Below are 19,214 nucleotides of genomic sequence, written 5' to 3'. Positions count from 1 at the left end.
TGACGATGCCTCCGGCGAGGCGGCGGCGGCCGCTGCTGATGGAGGAGGCGGAGATAATGATGATGATGATGATGATGGTGATGGTGATGATGGGCTCTGCCGCCCGGCCCTGCCCCTGAGCGGCAGGGAAGCGCCAGCGGCCGGCTCCCCTCCTCCCCCACCGAGATCGCCCGGCTCCCCCCGGCCGCCGCCTCCCCCACTCCGTCCTCGATGTCTCCTCCGCGGCGCGGAGCTCCCTTGGCCGCCTCCCCGCCCTGTCGCTCCTCGCCGCCGCCGTCTCCCTCCCGCCCCGCGGTCCGGCGGCTGCCGGACCCCGCCCGGCGGCGGCACCATGAAGGTGGAAGCGGGGGACAACTCCATGATCAACCTGTCGGTGCAGCAAGTGCTGAGCCTGTGGGCGCACGGCACCGTCCTCCGCAGCCTCACGGGTAACGGGGCAGTGCGGGCAGGGCGGCTGCGAGGGTGCGCTCCGGGGCCGCAGCACAATGGAGGGCGTGGGGGTGGCGGTGGCGGTGGTCTCCCTGCGCGCTGCGCGTAGGGAGGGCTGGTGTTGGTGTTCCCGAGTCTCTCCGTGTGCCTTCATGCGTGTTCTGTGAGCAGGTATATCGGGTGTGTCTGTGTGTTTGTGTGTGTGTGTGTGTTTGCGCCTGCTGTGGGGTCTAGGGAAGCGGGCGGGGTCCGTGTGAGGTGTTGGTTGGGCTGGGGTGTGTGCCTGGTGTCTGGGATGCCTACCCGTGCAAAGGACATGAGCGTGTGGGTTGTGCCCCCTCACTTCTTTATGCCCATTTATAATAAAAGAAGGCTAGTGGCACGGGGCGTGTGTATGCGAGTGAAGTGATGAGTACCTGTGAGTGAGTGAGTGAGGGATCTTAGAAAGTGTGTGAGTGTATAAATACGTATGGAAGGCTGGGGTATATTTGTGGGAGTGGTTGGTTTTGGATTTTATTTTTTCCCCTTGTGGACATATGCTCACTAGCATTTGACAGAGGGCTATAAAAAACCAACTAGAAAACCACAAAGTTGAACGTGGAGAATCAGAGACTTCCCCCACTACCCCTGAGTATACCTGTGGATAATGAGACCTGTGGGAGTGTATGAGGTGACAGTTGTTTTCTGACAAGTAGTTGTAGTCTTAAGCATCTGGGATTCTTAAAGACTGAGCCCGTAGGAAAAAGTTCTGTGAACCAAAGTAGAGTCAGGTCCTTCACCCTCTGTTAGGAGAGGGGAGTTTTGGCTTTTGGCAAGAACTGACTTTTTTCTGCTCAGTCTCAAGCTGAAAAATAGGTGTGGACTACTGTGAGACCCAAGGCATACAGTGGAGAAGAGTGTCTTCTCTTATTCTGTCCTTGTGGAAAGAAATGCATAAGCTTCCAGCTCTGAACAAACAGGTTTGGGTGTCAATAGCAGAGCTATACTGAGTAAATTCTTCCTGCTAGGTTGTAGGGGTGTATTAGGTGGTGACAGATTAGTGGGAAATGTTGAGTAGGGGTAGGTTTTAAACAGTTATGGAAATATTCTAATATTTATGAAAGAGTATAAGGTCACCTTTTTGCACTCTATCGTAATGGCTAATAGATATAGTCTGTTTTCTTTTTTAATATTTAAAGGTGGAAGAAGTGTGATGGAAATAGAAGTGGGATGAAAATAGAAGTGTAGCTCAAGTTGAAACTGTAGCAAACAGAAAGTGGTTATCTTTATTGTTCTTTTAACTTTCAGGATTCATCTTAGTGTAATAAAAAAGATTGACCTTTTCATATTTATCTGATCTATGAACTTTGTAGTGCGTGTCTGTAATTAGAGTTTCCAGGTATTAGTGTGGTGACACACTAAATACAGCTCACTTCCTCAGTAGTTACTTTAACATAGCTACTTTAAAAACTTATACTGTTAAAGGAAAAAGTTCACAATGGATTTCACTTTGCTTTGTGTCAGACATCCTCTATAAAGTTTTTCTTATTAGATCATTATGCAGCATAGGCGTTTCTATGAAATTCAGTGCTGAGAGTTAAAATCAGCTAGTTTTTCAGTGCTTTTGCAATAAGATAAGGGCTTGAATAAGGTATTTTTAATGTGGAATTTTTTTCTTTTTTAACTTACAAATATGAAAAATAATTTTTTATTCATTGTAGTGTTGTTGGAGAATGTGTCACTGCCAGTTGTAATTGCGGTTTCCAATTTAGTGCTTAAATGATGGCTGCTCTTATAGCCATAACCTCTTGACCTGAATGTTCTCATGGACTGTCAGCAGTCCAAAACTTATACTGGATTTAAAAACCTTTTCCACAGGTTAGAATATATATTGATATAATGATTAATATTAATAAAGAGTTGAACTAGTTACATGAGCCCTTCCTTATTCCTTATCAAAGTAAACTTTGCTCAAGACCAGAAATTCTGTTCTTTTCCCTGCCAAGAAAATAGGTTTGTGAATGAGTTTATCTTCTTTGATTACTTAATCCATTCCCTTTTGCACATCTGTTAGGTTTAAGGAGAAACTTCTCCAGAATATTGGGAAAAGAAAATCATTAATATGCCATGCGCCATGAATATTCAAGACTGCCTCGTGTCTACTTTTGGACTTAACGTTGTGGCCTGGACTGGACTTTCAAGTTGCACAACTGAAGATTTATCTCCTTTAGATAAACCATTTTGATTATGTTTTCACAAACATGTTGTAAAATGTCATCAGCTTCCTTCTTAAAAATATGTTAATTTTCTGAATTCTTCAGCAGGGTCCTGATGTGATCTCCAGCCTAAGCCAGGAATGCTTCATACCCTGATAGTTTTGGTGGGCTCTTTTTCTTGTCAATGAGAAACTGAGAGATTATTTTTCTACTGTATATGTCAATGGGGTTCAACATAAAAAAAGGAAATCTTGTCTTTTGTTCATGACCTCAAATACCCAGGGGACCATGGACAAGTTCATTGCTGCCACATGCACATCACACCCTCTAACAGCTAAAGCTGCTGGTGTTGTTCCTTTTAGCTGAACACAGGCCCATCTCCATGGGGTGCTTACTCCCCATCTTCCTGACCTCTCCTGGGAGGTGGAAGTAAGGCTTTAGGAATCATGGGAGAAGTGGGGTGGCTTTTACCTCACTCTTTTTTTGCATCTTCAGTATATCCCCAGAACACCTCCTTTATATGAGCTAGTTGTGTTTTAGAGTTAGTGCTAGATCAGGGTTTACTGGAACAAATCAGATAGAGGCTGAATTTGAACTGAAAAACGAGAAAAAAAATCCATTATTAGTAGCCAGTAAAATAAAAATTGTTTAAAGGCTGCTTCCGCAATAACGGACTTGGCAATATTTCTACTAATAAGAAGCTCCTAAGCTCCATCCTGTGCTAATTTGTCCCAGATTGTCTGGATTTTCTTTGCCCCCTATGCTGTTACTTGAGAGGACTACTCTGTAATTTGAGATTTAAATGATCCTCAGCAAAGTGCTTTTTTCCCCACTTAATGCAGCTAAAATGTTAACATTACCAAACAAAAATTTGACTGTATTGTTGATAACTTTGAAAGTACCAGTTAATACAGTAATTATGGACAGGACCTGGTGCTGAAGAAAAAAATATAGCACGTAAAGAGCTGAGTTACATTTGTAATTATCATATGCTGTCACTTCATCTGAGTGCTTTGAGTTTATAAGCTACAGGAATCTAACATTACTGGTTTTTCTAATTCTAAATTTGACATGTGCTACCTTGTTGACTTAAATCTGTATTTTTGTATTCTTAGTACGGCTGCTTATTGCTTGACTAATAGAGTAGGCTAGGTACTGGGCTTAGAATAGAGAGAGAAAGAGAGAGACACTTTGTTTTGGAGTAATCAATTTTGATTTATGACATGTAGGCAATCATTACTCATCTGGCAAAACAAGATTAGAAGCAGAGGTAAAGTGCTGACGATGAAGGACTAAGGAGATACTCCAGGAGATACTGAAGCTGAGTGGCAGTAGGACAGCATATTGATACATTATATAGATAATATTTGAAAATCATTTATCTACTTGGTGAGATGAAACTGTTGATGGAGTGCAACTTCAAGTCTCAATAAGATGGAAGTGATATGAATGTTATTCTAACACAATGCCATAAGTCTTTTCCTAATCTCTAATGTTGTGTATGTCTACACTAATACATATATATATATATATATATATATATAAAAATGTGTTTCTGTAGTACATAAGCATAATATATGCATGATATCTATCTGATATGTATAAATACCAGAATTAACAAAGTGCTCTAAAACTGGTGTGATTGGGCATTAATTGCAAGGTATTTGAGTTTTGCAGCTTTTCTGGTGGGAAAAAAAATCCCCAACTGAGGCAAACCAGAGGAAAGGAGCATAAACATTGTCTTAAATCTTCTTTTCAGTTTAAGCACTAAGAATTTTAAACACCAAAAATGTATCTCAGTTGTTCCTATTAGAACAGCTGTGACATTTTTGCAGTGTACTGAATGTCATTATGCTTGTAAACTACTGGGCCTTCCCTAGTTCCTAGTATTTCTCTAGGAACTGTGGAGTTTTGATAGACCTATGTTGTGTTTTGGTGAGTTCAAGTAATTTGGGTACTCTGAAAGTAAGCTCTGAAGTTTTTGTAGGGTCAAGCAAAAGAAGTTGCAAGTGTTTTATTGGTTTGTTTTTTGGCTTTTTTAGTTTCATACTATTCGTATATCATATATATTCATATCTATAGGGATGCTCTTTGAGGGCATGACTAAATAAACTGAGGCTAGGTGGGTATTTGAATCTGTCTAAAAGATACAGGTAAATCATTACCTCCATAACAGCAGGTCATGTTGTCAAAAGAGCCAGCTAATTAAAATAGCTGCACAAAGACTGAAATTGGACTGTGCTTTTTTTGTCAGGGTAGCAATACATAAATTTATGCTGCTTAAAGGATCAGTCAGTGTACAGGACATAAATAGCCTGAGACACTTCAGTCTCACTTCCTCTTCCTCAGAGATGGTGCAGGTCAATTCAGCAATCAAACTACTCAGTCATTTTTGGACAAGTGAAGTCTTGGCCATTTGTGTTCAGAGGTCCTTTCTCTATTCTTTAGTGGCACCTCTCAGTGTTATTCCCAACCCACTCTTTGTGTCTTTCAATGTTACTCTAAGACACTGTTGGAGAGTCATCTCTCTTCATGGTTTGGGGGTTAGATGATACTGAATTTTACAGAAGATGAATAATTCTCTGCGCTCACCATATCAGGGGAAGAGTGTCTGCATTGTCCTCTAGGTGAATGGAGCTTAAGGTCTCCTCTGATTTGCTTGAAAGCTTATCCCTCCCTCCCCTTACCTGGGTCATCCCTGTTAAACTTACTTGGTTGGCTTCATCACTCACCCTACAAGCAGAAGTAAATAAATGACTGGGTAGAACTAGCAGGCATAGAAAGAGTAAATAAAGGAAGATGAGAAAGGATAGCTTCTGGCCTTTCCTAGGGAAGGTGCTTGGAAGTGATTTGTCCTGTTTCAGCTCCTTCATGATGTTTTAAGACATACATGACATATTAATGAAGGGAGGTCATAGTTTAACAAAGCTCCAGCTGCTTTTGTGTCAAACAAGGAATATTTCTGGATGTTCTCTAATTTCCTTTTCAATATGCCTGCTGCTTTTAAGGAGTAGGAGGAGAAAGTGTGTAGCAAGGAACTGAAGTTTCTATTTCTTTAGCCAACAGGACTTTTTGGTGCTGGTTCTATTCTCAAGCCTCCTGCCCTAAATATAAAGTGAGGGGTGATGTTAATTTTCCTTGAGCCTTATTTGGAACATAAATAAGACCGAAGATAGTTGCTCACTGTGGAGCTATTTTGTTGTGTAAGAGTTTGTAAATATTTTTGGTTTCTTAGTTACAGGAGAGTAGTTAGCCTTCCCATAAGCTTTCATTTTCTTCTAAAAATACAGTCATCCTAGTGAGTTTTCCTAAGACTGGAAGTCATTTGTCTTTTCTACCTGATAAAGGTTGACAATGCCTACAAAACTTCCTAAAAGGTGATGCAGTGCCTAACAAATCCTGTAGAAATTATGGGGTATGACAGTGTCAGATTCCCACAGACTTTCTTGGACCACGTTGGTTAATAAATCCTCCTGTTGTCCAGCTGTAGGTCTGGCAGAGCTGCCATGTTCTATATTGGTAGATCTTTGGTTAATCCTTTTGTTTATGTGCTGCCACTGGAATAAAACAATGGAAACACCCAGGCTGTGCTAGTAATGGACCAGGCCTGTTAGGACAGCAGGAGAGGTTCCCTTCCCACAGATTAGGTCAGCCAGTCTTTCTTAACTTTAATAAGGGTTTTTGTGGAGTGACTGCTTGACACTCCTGCTGCTGTTCTGTCACAGTAGCTTCTGAGAATGATGAGACAATTATTTAGCGGAACAGTACCATGGTCATTATCCTTTTGCCAAGATTTTTGACACCCATCTTGGGGCCAGGGGTGAAGGGATGGAGGATCTGATGAGAGCTGCTCTGAGCCACCCTCAGGATGTGGACACATGTACCCAGGCACTCAGAAGGAAAAGCTGCACCTTGAACTACAGTTGAAGAATCCATTGGATGTGGATTTGCCAGCCACTTTCCTTGCTGCTCTTGGCAATCATGATTTAGTGGAGCTGTGTGTCCTTGGGCAGACATAGTGTTGCCATGTATGCCTGTGGGAAAGGGGAAGGGTTGAGCTACTCCCAAAGTACTGCTAAATAAAAAAGCTTGAACTCTCTATCTGTGCTATCTATATGCATATCCTACTGACAGTGGACTCCCAGGGCGGTGGTTATTGTGTAGCAACATTTTTTTCCTCAGCATCTTTTCACAGTATGTTTTGTGCTGCTCAGTATTTTTAAAGTTAGCTAATTGGGTTGTATTTTTTCCTCAAATAGTTGATATGAGTCAAGCTACATTAATACAGGCTTGGCTTATAAGCAATAAGTATCTTGCTTTTCTAAGGAAGCTGGGTTTTTTGGTTTGTTCTATTTTTGAGGGGAACTGCAGCAAAAACTGAATTAATGACAGTGTCATGGGATTATGGAATATGTACCCTAATTTACTAAGTTCTGTAATGATACAAACCCACTGTAGCTCACATAAAAGGGATATTTTTTCTTTTACTTACTCATCCTTTTGATTTGTAGAATGTTTTTAGAAAGTTGACACCAAGTGAGAAAGGTTCTTGAGTTACTGTGTGGCTCCATTCATTGATGGTTCCAGGGTTCCAGCTTTTTCTTTGTAGGTGCTCATCATGTCTGCCATTCTTCAAAGAAATGTTTGTGCTCCAAACATTGTCATGATCTGACGCCCTTTTTAGTAATTCAAATAATAGTCACTACCTCTCTCTGAAGTTCTGTACTGAGCAATTAGAAGCAAGGAGTTAGATGTGTTAAAATTTCTTGTTAAAATGATAATGTTTTTATTTGCACCTTTGAAGCTAATTTGATGGAGCACTCTATTACGGCTCCTGTTTGTAGATAAGCTAAAGTCTTTAATCTCAGTTTTCCCATCTGATGTTACCTGATGCTCTTATTTGTGAGGGTGGGGGGTTGGGATACCATGAAAGATCCACACCTGCCCCAAAATAAAAACTCACAACCCAAACAAACCCCAAACCAGTTTTTGACTGTTTCCTCCTTCAGTCTTTGTGTCAGAGAATATTTCATTCAACAGAAGCAGTTACAATGCTCACTATGAAATTGCAGTCAACACTATTTAAAGAAGCCATTGAAGGAATTATGGCTTCTTGTAAAAAAATATCAGAATTAAGATTTTTGCTGGAATCCTTTTTATAATTTTTAATATAATTCAGCTAATCCTTTATGACAGACTGCTGAAATGAGGAAAGAGTCTTGAGCATGTGCTGATGGTGTCACATGTATCATTTTTAAGATGGAAATCAGTATTGATTTTCTCTCACTATTGATTGTTTGCAATGTTTTAAAGTTTCTTACTTATAAAGTTCTTGTCTTAAAACCATTAACCCTTTATTTGACTGTTTTCTTCCAGAGATGTGGTACTGGGTTTTCCTCTGGGCACTCTTCTCCTCTCTCTTTGTCCATGGTGCTGTGGGAGTATTAATGTTTGTGATGCTGCAGAGGCATAGGCAGGGGAGGCTGATATCTGTCATTGTGGTCAGCATTGGATTTCTGGGTTCTATAACTGGAGCAATGATAACCAGTAAGTCTGCCTTTTGTTCTTGTTCGGGGGTTTTTTGTTGTTTTGGGGCTTTTTTCCTTTCTTATTTTACATCTAATTATAAAAAAAAAATTAAAAATTGCTTTTCTTAGTTAATTGTTTATTAAGGATTTTGCAATAGTTATAGAGTGGCTTCCCCCCAAAATCCCCAAAAAGAAAAATTAGGCTTTGCTGATGTTCTAGGCAAAATACTGTTTGGCAAGGGCATCTGTTACAGAGTTTCTTATGGAACTACATGAATGGCTACCACTCAAGATACATTTTTTATTTCTTGACATTGTATCCTCAGATGGATGCAACAATTTTTTCTGTTAAAGCCCAAAAGTTCTCAGAGCTGTTGTTAAAAAACCACGCTCATGTTTAAAACATTGCAGGAAGTAGGAGTGTGTTATACAGTGAAGTGTGGAAGGCTTACACCTGACCAAACACGACACAAGTTTATTGCCAACAATGCTGCTCATCTGTCTTCATCTAGAGTTGTTGGTATTGATGCTGCTTTTCCATCTTCCCCAAGAAATTCTGTTATTTTTGTCAGCACTGAAACATGGGCCATAAAACCTGTAGGACACTTTAATCCTTCTTTGGTTTTATCATATCCAGCTCTATTTATCAAATTTATAAATAGACTACAGTAGCTTTCCCAAGCAAGTAGGAGCTGAGTTTTCTCTTGTGGGGGGAAAAATAGTGAATGCTATTTTTTTCAGGAAAGAAGCACATGCTTGTCTGCAACAGTGCTGGCAGGGAGTTCTCAGCATTATAAAACATGTGTTGAATGGTGCCTATGTTAACTGAGCAGTAGTTTCTGCCCCAAAAATCTTCAGTGCTGCAGAAAATATTGCCTGAGCTGAAAGGTCTCTGAGGGTAAGGAGCCATAAATCTAGCAACCACCATATAGTCTGAAGGCAAAACTTCCCACCTTTCACTTTGGTTTTCCTGTGTTCTGCCCAGGTTGTCAGAATAGTGGGATCACTACCCATTCATAGGGGATTTGTGTCAGATTATTTCTTACTGCTGCTGAAAGACCTTCCTGACTATTGTTTTCAAGGCTAAATAAAAATACAAATGTCATGAGAAGTTTCACTAAGACTTCCCTCAAAATGTTGTTTTAATTGCTACAGATTTCTCAGCTTAGAATTTCCACCAGTTAACACAGTATGGTTAAGTACAGCTATTTTATGTTGGGTTTTTTGTGCAAGGTTGGATTTTTTTTTGGTTTTGCTAAGGTAAGGTGGAACTATTTGAGTGCCTTATGTTATATGTTATGCTGATTTTTGTCTTAGGATTAAAATGGCAGTGGCCTGTTACAAGGTCAGCCATGCAGGAGCATTTCTGAAGAACTGAGATAGGAAATGTGGTGTTGAAAGATCCAAGCAGAGACTTTCACAGCTTTCTGTGCTGGGGCTGTTTCAAGGATCAGTGTCTCTCAAATGAAAGTACTTTGTGTCTTTTATCTTTGCTTAAGAAGAGGAGCAACACAGTTGTATTTTTGGCATCCAGTTTTGCAGGTCAAAACGTTTAGCACGTAAGCAGTCCTGTTTGTGTGCATATTCATCTGAGAACTTCTCCAAGCTTCCACTGTAGACTTGTTATGCTGTTCCCAAAGGTTTTGCACAGAGCATTGCAACTTGCTTAGGCAAGTACTTTTACCTTGAAGTATTTTTTTATTCTGGCCAGAACTCAGTTGTTTCATACTGATAGAAATTCTGGGGGGAGCTTTTGAAGGCAAATTATGGTGATCAAATATTAAAAAGGATTTTTAATAGCTATTATGCTGCAAACTGAGAGACTCAAGTTGAAATATCAGCTATTTGAATATGTCTGGTCCAGTGCTTAAGAAATTGAAATAGCCAGCTGACTTCAGTTTCCACTTTGCATTTCCAGTCTTCTGCAATGTTTGTGTAGGAGAATGATGACAGCATAGACTATTGCACAATGTAAGTTTAATTTTGCTCAGGGAGACCTTTTAAACTTTCTGATGTTCTGGAACCTTTTTAGCAGCATATAGAAAAGCAGGAGAGCCCTCTGTTTCTTAGCCTTGAAAACTCATGGAAATTAAGGGTAATAAAAAAGGTATTGAAAAATTACTATCAGAAGGGAATAGAGTAAAAAAGAAAAACAACAACAACAAAACCCTATAACCATAATAAAAACAAACAAATCCACAAAACAAGAACCAAAAAAACCCACCAGGCCAAACAAGAATATATAAATACCAGGCAGCTTAAGGCAAGGATTTTAGCTGTATTTGATCCAGAAGGGCCTGTTCTTCCTCCTCTTCCCCAGCACACTCCTTTTTGGTGACAAATTCTCATTTCCCTCCTTGGCAGGCTATTGTACATACTTTTGGCTCTAACCCATCTGGGCTGGGTTATGCATTACAGGTTGTACTGCACACTGCTATTTATGTAATAACACATAATTAGCAAACCAACAAATTTTGATTGTTTTATTCTGGATGCTTCCCAGAGTATCTCAGTGTTTTCTTAAAGCCCAAAATTTCTGTTATTGATCTAGTAGTGACAATTCTGGTATACTTTTTTGGCCAATTTGAATTTGCTTTGAGAGTTCAATCTGAAAAATAATTGAATGTCAGTAGTGGGCTCAGTCTAGAGGATCTCTTTCAGGTTTTGACAGCAGCTAGCCAAGGAACAAATGGAAAAGCTTATGAAAGGGAGCTGAGTGAAATACCATCAGGCTAGCCTTCTGGTGAGATATTTCAGACAAAATACACTTTACAGAATATGTTTTTAAAAAAACCAAATCAATAAAAATAAATTACCAAAAAATTGCCTAACAGTATGATTAATGTGTGTTTGTAAGTACTGTTATGGCCACACTCATGAGTGAATTCTGGTCTTCCTAAAGCTGTTGTGAAACTGAGGTGTTACTTTTTGAAGATGTCAGATGATTCAGATGCTGGTTTTACTTTCAGAAAATCTGGTGTGACTCGATGTATTTCTGTGTCTCTAATGGATTTTTGATCACTCCAGCAGACTATTCCTGTTAGTGACTGTGCAAAACCAAAAAAAATCCCATTTTTTATTTAACTCTTGCTTATTATTTAAAAAAAAAATATGGTGACTTTTCAGTTCTCTTTGAGCCTGAAAGAGCCTCTGTGATCCCTGAAGGCATTTAATTATGACTAGATAGCATCTGAGACAATGCATACCAAGGTCTACAATTAAGTTTTGGGTTTGGTTTAGGTCGATCCTGGCCTCTTGATATTACATTTCAAATGTGAATTTGCACACAAATGTACAAGGAAAACTATCTGTTGAGTTTGGAATTTTTTTATGTGCTACAGCTCAAAATCTAATTGTATTGTTAGAAATTTCCTCTCTTGCACATTTATGGTAAACCCTGCAACCTTTTCCCTGGTTTGCTGGATTTGCTGAACAATTGTTAACAATTCAGTAGTTTAAGTCGAAATGAACTCATTTAGTATGACCACTTTATTCAGTGAAATATTGAATGAAGCTGCTAAAAGTGTGTTTACAATTGTTTTGTTGACACTAGCAGCTTTATTATTCTTGTCTTCTCCCTGCTAATACAAGCAGTATTAAACCACTCTTCAGACCTGGTCAATTTTTAGAGGACTGTCTTGCTACCTTTTCAAACTGGCACAAGGCAAAAAATGTTTAAAAAAATTTGAAGATGTGTACAGGGAAACAACAAGACTTGATTTTCTTAAACTGATGATGGAAAAGTTGATCTGGTTCAGCTGGGAAAATCATTCCTGAAGGATATATATAACTATAAAAATACAGGCAAGGCTGGTAATTGTGTCATGCCATGAAGTAATGCAGTGTTTGGTAATGTTCTATAAATAGCTGACACATAGAGTAGATAATTTGTCACGTATGTCAACCTTGGCTTTTTCGGTGATTTGATCATTGTTTTCCTTGTGATTCTCAGGTGCTGCAGTAGCTGGAATTTACAGAGTAGCAGGAAAGAATATGGCTCCCCTAGAAGCTCTTGTCTTTGGCGTTGGACAGACAGTACTGACATTAATTATCTCATTTTCAAGAATTCTTGCAACGCTTTGAGACTTGTGTAGAAAGGGGAGAGAAAAACGTCTTTAATCTGAAGAGAAGCTTCCTGACAGTGAATTCATCAGCTTATGAACTCGAATTCTAGTGCAAGAGGAAGGAAGCTATGTGGAAAGTGCACTACAAATCCCGAGGCTCAGTCAAATGAGCAGGCTGTCCTCTAGTGTTGGAACTGCTGCACTCCTGCACTGCGCCTTAACGTGCCTCTGTCACGGGCCAGGGGGGATCCCTGTGGGATCCAAGCAGAGATGGAGCACCTCGAGCAGCTGCCAGGCAGGCCTGTGCTTGGTGGTGGCATCACACTGTCCTTGACACCTTGGAATGAAACAGAGGAGCCGTCCTGAAAGTTGCTCCGTGTGCCAAACTTGGGGTTCAGTTCTGAGCGGGTGGCTGGGTAAGCTCTGGAATGTAGAAGAATTCTGTGAATGTGCACGATTCTCCTTGAATTCAGGTGAAATAGCAAGATAACTGACTTTTGTGTATTAGAAGAATCTCTCTGAATGCTGAATATTCTTGTTCCGCATTCAAACAACTGTTAGATCTGTTTCAATATGTAGATTAATTTTTATGGGGTTTAAGAACCACAACTTTAACAACCCTGATATAATTAGCACTATGTGAAGAATGGCTTGTGGCAGTTGTGTTCCTTGGCACATTTCTTCGTGATTTTAGCCTGTCAGAAGTCAGGAGTTTAAGGTGACTATATGAAGGTTATTAAGTACAAGCTGTTGTGTGTGCACAAACAAATCTTAAACTGATGTTTTCCTTGAAATTACTTTGTCTTAAACATAGAGATGGCTACCAGCCCTTCTGCAAACCTCAAAAAAAGGGTACTCATTGCAAATAAACTCTCTATATTTAATTAAGCACCCCTACATGTATTCTGTAAGGAAAACACAAGTACAACAAACTTTCAGAGAATACACCTATGAGGAAAATGGAAAGGGTTAACAATATGATATCTTGGTTTTCTACTAAACAAAAATATTAAGTGTAATAAAATAGTTACCATACTCCAAGAATTTGTAAGTGGGGCAGCACCAATGTATTTACTACCTTGTTTCTGAACACTTTGTATCTTTGGAAAGGTTAAGATACCTGGAACTTTCAAGTACTTAGCTTTCAGTGGTTTGTGCTTTTCTAGTTTAAAAGGGACGGAGTGATGTTGTGCATGTGAAATGTCATAAATGTGAGTGTTTGGAGTAAAGAGAAATTTTAAGTCTAATGAGTAATTATTTATGAAATACAAAATTTATAGGGCATAAAGTTCTGTGAAGAATAAGGAATCTTTTACATCTTTTCTCAGCTTAATGCTTTTCAGCAGTTGTCTCAATGATGACAGGGAATAAATCACTCAAAGGTTTTGCTGCTATGATGTCAAAAAAACTTTTAAGACTGTCACAAACACTGGCACCTACTGCACACCTAAAAGAATATGTTTAAAATATAACTTGCAATCCAGTCATTTCTTAGTACTTTAAAATATAATGAATTAACCGGTCTGCCTTTATCTTATTCCACATACATTTCTTTAAAGTGCTAAGAATGCTAATAGCATTTGTTTTCTTCAAAAGCATTGAAGTCTTGTTTGGAAAACATACAAGGTTATGGGCTTTGCAGGGAACAAGTTAAAGTATATGTTTATAGATATTTTCAGTGTTATTTTTACTTTCAATTTCTTCAAAAATGGGGCTGAATACATATACTGTCACTGGTTTTTAATGTCTTCAAAAACCTTCCTGTGGTTTGTTTTTTTGTCTTTTGTCTTTTACTTTCTGCTTATAATTTTTGGCACATGATCATTGCACTTTAATAGACAATGAAATTATGACATCTGGAACAAGCAATTGAAATTTTCCCCAATGTCTTTAATTGTGAGAAAACTGGTTTCAGGTATTTAAGTTAAATTGAATAATAAAGTGATTGAAGATATTTTTCCTAATGTGCCTTGTTACATATATGGTTAGGTGAGAGGATTTTAAAAAAATTGTCACATCTTCATTCTTGTTCTATTTTGATTATTTCTAATTAATTTGGTTACTTGATACAGCGTCTTGTTCAACAGAGTTTAAAACATTTTATTTGACAACCTGGAAATGCTTGTCTGGATCAAAAGCAAACACATCACAGAGCACTGTGTTCGGTAATTTAGATTGTCTCATGCCTTTATCTCACACTGAAACGTATTCACATGTTCCAAATTTCCTTGAACAAGTTCCAAATTTCCTTGAACATCTCAATTCTTAATTTTTGTAGGAGGCTATTTTGCTGCCACTGGTCAATGGCTGGCTGTCTTTCATTGAGTTAAATTACAGTAGACTGCTGCCAACTGATGAGATACATGTGCTTGTACTGATGAACTTTATTCTGCATTTTAATTACTGTGCCAATGAAGTTGTTGCCATTGTAACTCTCCCCCTTGGACAAGGAGGCATCGTTGCAGGTTTTAAGCTACCTTTCTCCAAATATTTTTATTGAATAGGTTCTTGTGTTCACTTTTAAAATGTTGTTGTGTGCTTAGTTCTCTCTGCATTGTATGGCATTATTGCCTGGCAACAAGGGAAGGGAGATAATGTAATGCTTAAGTGGCCTAACAGAGACAAGGCTTTATTTGACAGAAGTTTGTTTTCAGCTGTTTCTTCTGAGGAGTTTAGAATGATGAAAAGTTTGTCTGTGAAGACTTCTTTGATCACAGCATGAACATACTGCTTAATAATTCCAGCAATGAAAGAAAGTGTAAGTGGCCTTATGTCTGCAAAACTTGGAACTTTCATTCCATATCCCTAGAAACAGTGTTGTTAAGCATAAGATGCTTTAGTCAGTGTTTGTGTGTGTGTCTGTATCCACCTATATATATATGTGAATGGTGGCTTTGTGGAGTGTGTTTTATACCTGTCACACGCTAACAACTGAAATAGCTTTTCCAGTAGAAAACAGAATTACTTTAGCTAGCCTCTCCTCCCCCTTCCCCTCTAAATAAAGCTACAAAGGCATCTTGTGTGTGAATGGCACTGATGGTACCCTGGTTCACCCTTGGACAATGCAGTGTTGTCCACACAGGATGTTTTAGCACTATCTTCAATCAGCTCTGCCTATCTCTGCATTGTTTCAAAGATACAATGCAGAGACAGGCAGATTCTGCACATTCTGCACTGTGCAGAACAGATAATGCATTGACACAGTTAAATATCTGGAAGAAAGTGGAGTACTGAATATATTATTTAATGTGGAAAAGCTACTGTTTTTTTAGAAGCTGCTGTTATCAAAGATTTAGGCATTCCACACACTTTCAATTTATCAGTATGATCATAGAATTATAAAATACCAGGTTGGAGGGGACCTCAACGATGGTCTGGTCCAACCTTTCCTATCAATAGCATGGTCTAGATAAGGTAGCCCAGCACCCTGACCAGCCAAGTCTTTAAAGTGTCCCATGCTGGGGAGTCCAACTCTTCCCTGTGGATTTTGTTCCAATGGTGTTATTCCAGTGTCCAACTGGAATATCACAAAGTAATTTGTACACATGAGCCCTCATCTTTTCCATGTGACTGCTTATAAAAAGGGAGTCTCTTCTTCTTTGTGGCCACCCTTTGAAAATTGGAATATGGTGATAAAGGCTCCCTTAAGCCTTCTTTCTTCAAGGCAGAATCAACCCAGTTCTTTGCCTCTCCTCATATGTCAGGCTTCCCAGACCTTTGATTATCCCTGTGGCCTTTCTCTGGAGCCGTTCCAGCCTGTCCATGGTTTTGTGTGTTTTTTGCACGTCAGGGACCAAAGCTGAACACAGAGAAGCCAGTATTGCAGGTGTGGCCTGTCAGGTGGCTGAGTGAAATTACTGGGATTTTATCTCTGGTGGTGATGCCCTTGTTGATCCAGTCCATCATGTCAATGATCCTGTTGGCTTCCTTTGCCATAACAGCGCACTGCTCACTCACATGGAGCTGCTTGTTCACCAGAACCCCCAGATCCCTTTCCACAGAGCTGCTCCTCAGACAGGTCCGTCCCAGCCTGTGCTGCACTCCTGGATTGTGTTTTGCCAAGTGCAAGATCTTACCCTCATCCTTGCTGAACTTCCTAAAGTTCTCTGTACATCCTATCAATGTCCTTTTAGTTCTCAGTGTGTATTTTTCTGCTTTTCTGTCTTTGGTACACTTCTCTTCGGGATTTCAGCAAATTCAGGTTCACATTTAAACCAAGGAGGTCTCTTGCTCTGCCTCTTTCCTGACCTTAAAGGGGATGAACTGTTTTAGTGTTTCCAGGAGACTGTTGGTGAAAAGCTCCCAGCACTTTATCCTCCATAGCATCCCTTCCCATGGGCAATGAGCAGAGTGAAGTTTGCTCTTCTAAATCTAAAATGTTTGTTTTAACACTGACCTTCAGCATGCTCAGCAGGATCCCAGTACTATGACCATGGCAGCCGAGGTTGTCCCTGATTAGAATTTCACAAAGCAGGCTTCCTTGGCTTGTGAGTAGCAAGTCCAGCAGTGCCTCACCCTTGACTGGCACATCTAACCATCTGTATTCCAAGTATGTCCTCTACATGCTCCAGAAATGTGATGGATAACATCTGGGATGCTGTATTGTTTTTCCAACAAGTGTCTAGACAGCCAAAAATCACCCATAGAACCAGGTTCTATTGACCCAAAGCTTTCTTAAGTGACCCAAGTATTGTTTAATTGGTGTTATTTCCTTGGTTTGGAGGTCAGTAGCAGATGCCTGCTTGGAGATGACCTCTCTGACCTTGACTCAGGCATTCAACTGAGCTTCCACAATCTCCGTAGGCATTTATTAGAGGTAGTTGCTCTTTGGGTTCTCATCTTGGGAAGCAGCTGAGGAACATTTGACACTGCTCTGAATGGCTTGACTTATTCCCCAGATAAAAAAAATTTGGTTTGATTCAAAACCTGTAGCAATGTTTCAGGAAAAAAATCTTCAAAAAATTATTGTGTTTAGATTTCTGGGTAATTTTGAGTTTATGGAACTGAGCTGTGTCCTGTGGCTAGCCATGACTTGCTGTTGACTTCTTTTTTTAAGAAACCAATAAATTTAACCAGTTTTGAACATTCAACATGGATGTGAAGCTTGTCTAAACTTGTTTAAAGCAGTTTGCTATTTTTGAAGTACACTTCTGTGATTGTGATAAAGAAGATGGTGTTTCCCTCTCAACATTTTGTACATTGCTATTTATTTTGCTTACAATTTGTATTGGAGTTCTGTTGTGGGAGCCACATATATAATGCCATTTGAGCAGAAAGTGTAGTGGAGTCTGAGCTCTAATAAGAACAGGGTCTTTTTTGTTTTAAGTTATGTATTTCATGCACTAGGCATATTTTAATAATGCATTGCCAGCATTCAATCTAAGTATTTATATCATGAGCATATTAAAGTGGATGTTTTTGTACACAGCCATCCAACATCACGTGTATAATTCCAGAGACACAATAGTGCTGCTTGGTGTAGTGAGTTGTGGATTAATCAGTTAGCCTCCCTCCCCAGAAAGTCTCTGACTCCAATAAGGCCTAGAAATGCAATTGTGAACCTGAGAATGCTTCTCCGTTGCTCTTCTGTTTCTAGAAATAGGTTTGTTTTATTGTATGTTTATTTCAGTTAATGGGAAAAACATGGAGACTGGTTACTAGGATGACAACTGTAACTTATCTAATTCCAAGCAATTTGAGACAAAATGAAATTCTGAATATTGTTAATAAGTTATGATGGAGCATTGTTGTTATTATATTGCAAAGGTTCCATACTGCTAGATTTTGGTACCTCCTTGATGTTTCTCATAGGCAGCTCCTCTAAGCACTGACTCTTCCTCTTCTCACAGTATCCAGCTGACTCCAGTTCTCCCTCAACCACCCAACCCACTCTTTTATAGCTCTCTTCTTCTTATTGGTACAGCTATGGCCTGTTAGAGTCAGGCCTGATCCTCATCTCTAATAATTGGCTCAGCTGCAACTCCTTAGGGGTAAGATTACTTTCCATACTGCTTTTATTTTCTTATATTGTATCCCCCTACAGAGTATTACATACTCAAAAATGCTAAAGCATAACTCTTTTTCAGAGTTACCAAAATTTAACATACAATTGCACCAGCATATGGGTGGGATAGCTTTTGAATTATAACTTCTTTTTTAGTCTTTAGATTGGGAGTAGCCCAAGGTGGAAAGACTGTTCAAATCCTCAGCTGAAGTAATAAATGTTCTCTGACTACACATGAATTTAACAGAGCTGAACATTGTTTTGGGCTAATGGTCAAATATTTGGTGGTGATGTTGATCACCACCATCATCCTCTGTTAGAGCAGTGAGATCTTCATCTGGGTTCATTAATTTGTGTATGTAACTGCACATCATTTTGGGAAAATGAAGTTATCTAGAAACTAGAATCCAACCTGAGTACATACATTTGATATCATAAAATTGTGACAGATTATGTCCTGAAGCATGCTGTTTCTGCTGTTCCCCACAATTGTGCCTGAAGTTACACATGAAATTCAGGCTGTGCATTAATTCTAAATGTAATCACAAGGACACCTCAAAGCCTGTGAAGATTGGGGTATTCTCCCAGTGTAGCAGGTATAAAAACTATTGTGCTTTAAAAAAATGACCTAAAGATATGTTTTCTTTCAGGAACACACATTTTGTCACTTCTGATTGCTCATCTTGTAGTTACTGAAGGCTTTAGGAAGCTACTGCATAAATCCTAGCAGGGTTTGATAGCTGTTGAAGGGAATGGATAGTATGTCCTTTTGTGCTTCTTCTGAGGATCAAAACACTAACTCTAAGGCAAAGTATATACTGAGGAGACATTTCCAGTGAAATAAACAATACTTGGTTGATAGAAATGGCATTCCTTTTGATTTGACTTAACTCTCTAGGCTTACTTGAGAAATTTAGTATCAACACTGAAAAATCCAATTTGGATTATCCACCAATATAAGGTATATAGGACCTAAAAATCTAAAACCTTTTGA

General features: G+C 39.3%; 1 protein-coding gene across 1 annotated transcript; it reads left to right on the top strand.

The window, feature by feature from the left end:
• The first annotated feature begins 309 nt into the window (after positions 1-309).
• Positions 310-18,459, top strand: TMEM170B (transmembrane protein 170B). Its single transcript, XM_009088285.4, has 3 exons — positions 310-428; positions 8,001-8,171; positions 12,105-18,459. The coding sequence occupies exons 1-3, from the start codon at positions 332-334 to the stop codon at positions 12,233-12,235; spliced, it is 399 nt and encodes a 132-aa protein (XP_009086533.1). The 5' UTR covers positions 310-331; the 3' UTR covers positions 12,236-18,459.
• The last annotated feature ends 755 nt before the right edge of the window (positions 18,460-19,214 follow it).

The sequence above is a fragment of the Serinus canaria genome, chromosome 2 (genome assembly GCF_022539315.1).
Source record: "Serinus canaria isolate serCan28SL12 chromosome 2, serCan2020, whole genome shotgun sequence".
Taxonomy (NCBI): domain Eukaryota; kingdom Metazoa; phylum Chordata; class Aves; order Passeriformes; family Fringillidae; genus Serinus; species Serinus canaria.
Note: the sequence above shows the minus strand (reverse complement) of the source record. Positions and strands in the feature narration are given on the sequence as shown.